At 35.4% G+C, this 8,452-nt stretch overlaps 1 protein-coding gene across 2 annotated transcripts in view; it reads left to right on the forward strand.

Moving 5' to 3' along the window:
• Positions 1–5,384, forward strand: part of Prmt9 (protein arginine methyltransferase 9) — a 43,946-nt gene extending 38,562 nt beyond the window's left edge. For both annotated transcript variants that reach the window (XM_076864328.2, XM_076864329.2), the window contains 3 exons: positions 28–181; positions 4,415–4,537; positions 5,028–5,384. In XM_076864328.2, coding sequence (XP_076720443.2) covers positions 28–181; positions 4,415–4,537; positions 5,028–5,243 — 493 coding nt within the window. In that variant the 3' untranslated portion in view covers positions 5,244–5,384. The remainder of the gene's footprint in view (positions 1–27; positions 182–4,414; positions 4,538–5,027) is intronic.
• Positions 5,385–8,452: the final 3,068 nt, after the last annotated feature.

Genomic DNA, 8,452 nt, shown 5'->3' on the forward strand with positions numbered 1-8,452 from the left:
TTTAAAAAAACACGTGTTATCTTTTAGGTGTTTACTACAGTCTGGAGGAAAGATCTTTCCTCAGTATGTGCTAATGTTTGGGCTGCTGGTGGAATCACAAACACTGGTAGAAGAGAATGCTGTTCAAGGACTGGAACGCACCCTTGGGTTAAATATAGCACCTTTTATTAACCAGTTTCAGGTAAGTATCTAGAAAAGAAGATTTACTCATGTCACTATAATCTACCTTATTTCTCATTGAGGTTTTATTGAGTCATTGTGTTTAGCTACATTAGAATGTAATCATTTTTTTAGAGCACAGGGATTTATTATGTGTAAAAATCAACCTAGGGGTTAGAAAATAACCAAGGTATATTGCCATGAATACAGTTTGTGCGAGGTTTTGGTCTTGTAAAAAATGGTGCTCCTTTTCAAGAAAGAAGTCTCCAGAAGATCTATATTCTAAACTTGAACCTTACATTGAGACCTCAAGTTGGCAGCAGACAGGTGTGAGTAGCTAATGTCCAGGGTCAAGTTCCACCAAGGGAACAGGAATTTAGGAGTCTAGGAAGTTGGAGCAAGGCAAGCCAGGAGATGAGGAACCAAGATTTGGAAATGAGGATTAAACTGACATAGGCACTATCAGAAAAGCACAGATTTGTGAGTTAAAAATAGTGGGTATGGATGGAACATCTCTGGAACAGGTTTCTGGTTAGAGACAGGGGAATAGGTGGGATGCAATAGGCCAAAGCAGAATGTTGGAAGGTAGGATGTTGAGTACAGAGTTAAAAGAAAATATCTAAAACTTGTATCTAAAGGCCAAGGATAGTAAGTATTTAAGTGTTTACAGTTAGATTGTCCAAGAGCAGTATTTCTTGGTAAATTTAAATTAATGAAGGAACTGCTTTATTCAAGGCTGGATAATTAAAATTTTATAGTTAGTTCAATCTCAGTATTTTGGAGGTTTTAATAAAGAGAATACACTTAGCAGAAGATACAGATTATTTCTTGAATGCTCCAAAATGCCATCTTCTTTCTATCTTATTTCCCCTTAATCCTGACATAAACAATTTTTTGATTCTACCAGAATTTACGTATATTGATTCTGCTGTGTGTGTGTGTGTGTGTCCCACCACCAAGGGTGTTCTACCATTGAGTCATATCCCCAGCTCTTTTTTTAAAGTTTTCTACAATTTTTTTTTAATTGTAGATGGACAGAATACCTTTATTTATTTGTTTATTTTTATGTGGTGCTGAGGATCAAACCAGTGCCTCACTCATGCTAGGCAAGCGCTCTGCTACTGAGCTACAGCCCCAGTCCTCCCCAGCTCTTTTAAAAAACCTTTTAAATTTTGAGACAGGGTCTCACTAAATAGCAGAGGCTGGCCTTGAACTTGTGATTTTCTTGCCTCACTTTCTTGGATTTCTGGGATTATACATGTTCATCTGCCATCTTTTTACTATATTTCCTATCTCGTATCCTTTCTTTCTTCTTTAAGAGTTTATATCCCATGGTCTGTTTTTCATATACCTTTTTGTGGAAACATAAATTTCTCATTATTTCTGCTGGCCTTGGAAGACCCTACATTGGTTGAATCTAACACTGTGTTTTTTAAAAATAAATTTTATTCTAATTTGTTATGAATTACACGAGAATGCTATACACATATAGCACAGCTTTTCATATCTCTGGTTGTATACAAAGTATATTCACACCATTTGTGTCTTCGTACACGTACTCAGGGTAATGACATCCATCTCATTCTACCATCTTTTTTACATCCCTTGCCCCCTCCCTTCCCCTTCTTCCCCTTTGCCCTGTCTAGAGTTCGCCTAATCTTCACTTGCTTCCCCTCCCAACCCCGCTATGAATCAGCCTCCTTATATCAGAGAAAACATTTGGCATTTGGTTATTTGGGATTTGCTGACTTCACTGAGCATTATATTCTCCAACTCCATCCATTTACCTGCAAATGCCATGATTTTATTCTCTTTTATTGCTGAGTAATATTCCATTGTGCATATATGCCACATTTTTCTTTATCCATTCATTTACTGACAGGCATCTAGGTTGGTTCCTCAGTTCAGCTATTATGAATTGTGCTGCAGTAAACATTGATGTGGCTGTGTCCCTGTAGTATGCTGTTTTTAAGTTCTTGTTTTTAAGACCAAGGAGTGGGATAGCTGGGTCCAAAGGTGGTTCCATTCCCAGTTTTCCAAAGAATCTCCATACTGCTTTCCATATTGCTGCACCATTTTGTAGTCCCACCAGCAATGTATGAGTGTGCCTTTTCCCCTGCATTCTTGCCAACACTTATTGTTGTTTGTTTTCTTAATAACTGCCATTCTGACTGGAGAAACAACACTGTGTTCTTTATACCAGTATGCCTGTGGCTGGCCTATAATACTGTGGTCTCACTTCTTCAGTAGATGACCACTCATCTGAAGAGGCTCCATAATCTTTCCTGGTAGTTTTACATGCTATAGCTTATGTCTTATTTGCTTAGGTATTAATATTGCCTCTCTTCTAATATGATTATCTCTTAGGCAATTGAGTGAATCAGTGAAACAAAATGAGAGGTTGTTAAAAAAATACAACATATTCATTCAGCAACTATTTAATGAAATGTCTACCACATGCACTATTTTAGAATTTGAGAATATGGCTATGAAACTTAAGTTGCTACACTCATGGAGCTAGCACTGAAATTGGAAGAGATAAGATAATAAATAAAAGTGTGTGATAGATGGTGAGACATGCTAGCAGGTTAAGGGAAATAAATGGGGATGTTGGAAATATACTATTTTACCTAGGTTACATCTAAGGAAAGACTCATGGGTAAGTGATATTCAAACAGTTTGGAGTCAAAGAATCAACGAATTAAATGGCCTGAGCCATGATTGAAATATTCAGAGAGTTGAGAGAAAACCCAGAGAAATATGAGGCCAGATCCTGTAGAGCCTCTTGGCCATTGTAAGGACTTTGGCCTTTACTCTGAAAGGGGTAGGGAACAACTGGGGGCCATTGAGCAGAGGCAGAACCTGATGTTAGGAGTAGAACACTTGGGAGGTTTGGCAGAGGCCGCAGATTATTGTAGAAATTTAGGAGAGGTGGTAGGGCTTAGCTTGAAGTGGTAGTAATAGAGTGTTGTCTTTTCAGGTCAAAGCACTTGGAATGATAGATAGCATTTACTGGGGGAAGTAGGAGGATGGTTCCACATTTATGGAAGGGGCCTTTTGAGCAGTTTGATAAGAGTTCACAGAAAGCTCTAAACTGAAGATGTAAATTTGGCAGTCAGTAGTACAGATGATATGGAATCAGTGTATAGGTGATATAGACAGATAAAATCTCCTTGGGTGGGGGGTAGAAAAAGAGGATTGAGAACTGAGCTCTTGATTGGTATTCGGTTGGATATTTCTAGAAGGAATTGACAAAGATGACAGGCAGGAGCGGCCAGTAGGTTAAATTGAGAAACAAAAGTGGATCATACTGTGTGGTATGGGTAGAGCCATGAGGGGTTAGTGTTTAGGCGATGCGAGGTGATGTGGAAATCTAGGGCTTTTTCTTTGATGGATGGAAACATGAATGAAAGGCATAATGAAGAATCCTGGAAATGAGATGGGAGGTCACTGTGAATTTTTATGGAGATGAAAGGTTGGATGGTTTCAAGGATGCCCAGGGAGAGGTTGATGTGTCTGTGGTCTGTTTCATCATAAAGGACTTTTATAGAAAGGAAAACAGGAGTTTCCTTTATGTTTCAAATGAGGAAGAGATTAAAAATTATTAATAGGAGGATTCCATTGCAACTCACAATGATTAAAATAATAGCAGTGATTTTCACTTTGTGCATTTGGAACATCAGAGTACTTTCAGAACTGAAACCTGGGTCCCTACTTTTGATTGGTGTTGGTGTGGATTGTGGCCTGAGCAATCAAACCTATGTAAAAGGTCCCCAGGTGATTTCAATTTGTTGCCAAAGTTGAGAACCACTGCCTTTTAGGAGTAAACATACTTTTCCAAATGAAATCTATTTGGTTGAATTTGGCATATTTTTGTCAAACAACCTTTTTTTTTTTTGGTCAAACAACTTAATACTCAGTGTTGTACTATTTTGCTTCTTTAGTTCATAAACAAACTTGAGGTTTACAATTTGTTGGAGCTGTTTGACTCAAGTAAGTTGAATTTGCGTTCATGAAAGTGAGAGATGTACAGGTAACTGAAGCCTTAGCCAAGTATTTAACCTGATTAAACTTTGGTTCATTTTTCCTGAAAAACTGGAATAGTGAAAGTCCTTATTACTTAGGATGCTAAAAGAAATGAAGTAATAGATGTAAAAAGCATCATCTGTCACACTGAGCCAGTACAGATCAAACACTTGGTGAGCCCAGACCATAAAAAGAATGAGTAAAAGTGAAAACTTTACATTTTCTATAGGTGCCTATCCGTGTATTTTTGGACTTGTCTTCATTGCCCTGTATACCTTTAAGCAAGCCAGTGGAACTCTTAAGACTTGATTTAATGACTCCATATTTGAACACCTCCAACAGAGAAGTGAAGGTAAGGACAACACACAAAATGATAACTCTTGTTATGGTCTGAATAATTAGCTTAGATAATACTGTATATACATATCTTTAGCCACTTTGAAGATTTAAATCTTGCTTCTTTTCCAAACAATATACAGAAATGGATTTGAGTATTAGTGAATAAAACAGGTTAATATTAATTTGAATTGGGTGGTTAAATATATTTTAGAAATGTATTTTTAAATTTTTATATTCAAAATTGACTATAAAGAGAAAGAAGAGGGCTGGGGATGTGGCTCAAGCGGTAGCGCGCTCGCCTGGCATGCGTGCGGCCCGGGTTCGATCCTCAGCACCACATACAAACAAAGATGTTGTGTCCGTTGAAAACTAAAAAAATAATAAATAAAATTCTCTCTCTCTCTTTAAAAAAAAAAAAAAAAGAGAGAGAGAAAGAAGATTTACTGATTAAAGTCTACTTCATTTATCCTAATGAAGTTTTCTTGATTTCTTAATTCCCAAAGGTACACATTTGTAAATCTGGACAAGTGACTGCTATTCCGTTTTGGTACCATATGTACCTTGATGAAGATATTTGGTTGGATACTTCAAGTGAAGCCTCCCACTGGAAACAGGCCGCAGTCGTGTTAGATACTCCTATCCAGGTTGAAATGGGAGACGAACTTGTTCTTAGTGTTGAGCACCACAAAAGCAACGTCAGCATCACAGTGAAACAATGAGGAGCGGTTTTCTAATGAAAACTGTTAGAACATCAACTGCAAAGTTCTTGTCTGAATTAGTGGGATTGTAATCATAAAATGGGTACATAAAATTTAATTCCTTGTAATTTAAAAATATAACATTAATAAAGTACATTTAAAAGATCATAAAAATAGCATTATTTTAGAAATATTATTGCAGACTTGCTTTTAGGAAAAGAACAAAATCATTAGTTTTTAAATTTTTAGGTACTTTAGTTTTACTTGACTCTGTATGGATTTCTTTTTGTGTGTGTGGTACTGGGGTTGAACCCAAAGGCACTTTGATTTGGATGCTCAAAAGAAATATAATACTTCCCATTCTTAGACTTTTGAAATGGGGAGATTATTGTCATGCCTTTTATGTGCTATGTTCTTTATAAGAAAGGCACAAAGATGATTCTTTGTTAAGAAAAAAAAAAAACTATCATTGTTATACCACCCATCTTTTTTTTTTTTAAGTTTTTAAAAAAGTTAAATTTTATTGTGTGTATTTAAGATACACAACAGATTTTAGGACACAGATAATAGTTACAGTGAAGTAAATTAACATACATTGTTTTCAGTTACCTAGTTTTTGTTTTATTTTTGTAGCAAGAGCAGCTAAGACCTCATACTGCGGGATTTATTACTGCTGTCCTCATGTTGTACATTAGATCACTAGACTTATTCATTCTATATGTCTGTTCTGTGCCTTCCATTGTTTGATTCTGTATCTCTGTGTATTTGAATTTTCTTTTTTTTCTCTTTAACTTTTTTTTTTAGTTGTCAGTGGACCTTTATTTTATTTATTTATATGTGATGCTGAGAATTGAACCCAGAGCCTCACATATGGGAGGCAAGCGCTCTACCACTGAGCCACAACCCCAGTCCCTGTATATTTGAATTTTCAAATGGCAAGATCTTATTCTTCTCAAGGGCTGACTAGAACTCATATATAAATCTAGTTTCTTTATCTATTCATGGTTCACAGGCAATTAGGTTGTTTCCATCACTTGGCTATTGTGAATACTGCTATGATTGATGAACATGGAATTGCAGGTATATTTATGATGGTGATTTTATTTTCTTTGGGTGTATGCCTAGAAGAGGGATTGCTGGGTCACATAGTGGTTTTATTTTAAATTTCTTTAGCAACTTCCATACTGCTTTCCGTAATGGCTATACGGCTATATTGATTCCCACCAACAGTGTACAACTCCCTGTTCTCCATAACCTTGTCAGCATGGTATCTTTTGACCTTTTGAGAACAGCCATCCTAATAGGTAACAGGTGAGTGTTGGTATTTCAGTAGTTTTAAATTGCATTTCCTTAATTATATGGAGAACCTTTTCACATACATGCTGCCTATTTTCATGTCGTTTTTGTAGACATGTCTATTCAGACCTTTTGCCCATTTTTGATAAGGTTTTTCTACCATTGAGTTGACATTTTAGATGTTAACCCCTATTGGATGTATTCTTTGCAAATATTTTTTCCCAGTCTGTAGGTTGCCATATTTTATTTCCTTTGCTATGCATTTTTTTAGCTTGATGTGCAGTTGTTGTCCCTCAGTAGGGGAAGGTTCCAGGACCACCCCTGCAAATAGGAATATGCGAATACTCAAGTCCCTTATGTCAAATGGTATAGTATTTGTATATTACCTGCATATATCCTTCCTTACGTTTTAAATCATCTCTAGTTATAATACCTAATACAGTGAAGTATTATTTAGTCCTTACACACAAATACTATATATACTGAAAATACTAGTTAGTTGTTACACCATTTTGTTCAGGGAATAATGGCAAATACATGTTCAATATAGATCTGTAGATGTGGAATATGTGAATTGAAGGTCTGTTGTTCTATTTACTTATTTTTGCTTTTGGCACCTAATCGTTCCGTATGATATTCAAGGTCATTGAGCTATCGTCTTTGTTCTTTCAGGAGTTTTACACCAATTTTACATTTAGATTTCCTATACATCTTGATTTTTGTGTCTGGTATAGGAAAGGTTCCTATTTCATCCTTTTGTATGTGGAAATTCAGTTTTCTCAGCACAATTTATTGACTGTCCTTTTTCCATTGTGTCAACTTGATGTCCTTGTCAAAAATTATTTATGGTCTCTCTATTCTGTTTCACTCATCCGTGAGTCCATTTTTATGCCAGTCCCATACTGTTTTATTATAGCTTTGTAATAAATATATATTTATTGTACTATATATAATATATCTATATATATAATAGCTTTGTAATATATATATAAATTTTCAGATTGGTTTTCATGTTGCTGCCTAGGCTGGTCTTGAACTCCTGGGCTCAGGTGATCCTCCTGCCTTAGCATCCTGAGTTCAGCTGAGACTATAGTCATGAGCCTCTGCACCTGGCTTGTAGCAATTTTAAGTCAGGAAATGTAATGCCTCCAACTTCTTCTTACTTGGAATTGTTTTGGCTCTTTGGGGTTCTTTTGTGTTTCAATGTTAAAGTCTTTTTTTTTTTCTTTAAAGAAGGCTATTGGGATTTTGATAGGAATGGCATTATACAGGGTTATCTTTCCATTGGTTTGCATCTTCAGTTTGTTTCATCAGTGAAAGACAGTTTTTTAGATCCCTGGTTAATTTACCTCTAAGTATTTTATTTATTTATTTTCAATTTTTTTTAAACAATTCTTTTTAAATTTATTTATTTTTTATATGGTGCTGAGGGGATTGAACTCAGTGCCTTGCGCATGCCAGGCAAGTCATCCCCAGCCCCTAAGTATTTTATTTTTGATGCTGTCATAAATGGGATTATTTTTCTTGATTTTTCAATTAGGTTATTATTTGTGTATAAAAATGTTACTGATTTCTGTATCTTACTTCATTTATTAGTTCAAATACTATTTTGTGGAATCTTTGAGGTTTTTAATATATAACTTTCAGTAGAAATGTTTAATTCATAATATTGAACAAAATGAAGACTTTGTATCTGAATTACTATTGTGAAACATACATATATATGAATGTATGTGTATAAGTATATAAATCAAAGGTTTTGAGAAACAACTCATCTTTGATATTGGCAACATACTATCATGTCACTTTTCTCTTATAGTATAGTGTTAAACATGATCCAATTTTAGTTTTGACTAGCAATTAGAGAAACTGCCTATTATGTAAAAAATTTCTCCCAAATGACCCCTACAAGTCTTTTAAGTATAGTTTAATGA

Source organism: Callospermophilus lateralis, chromosome 8 (assembly GCF_048772815.1).
Source record: "Callospermophilus lateralis isolate mCalLat2 chromosome 8, mCalLat2.hap1, whole genome shotgun sequence".
Classification (NCBI taxonomy): Eukaryota; Metazoa; Chordata; class Mammalia; order Rodentia; family Sciuridae; genus Callospermophilus; species Callospermophilus lateralis.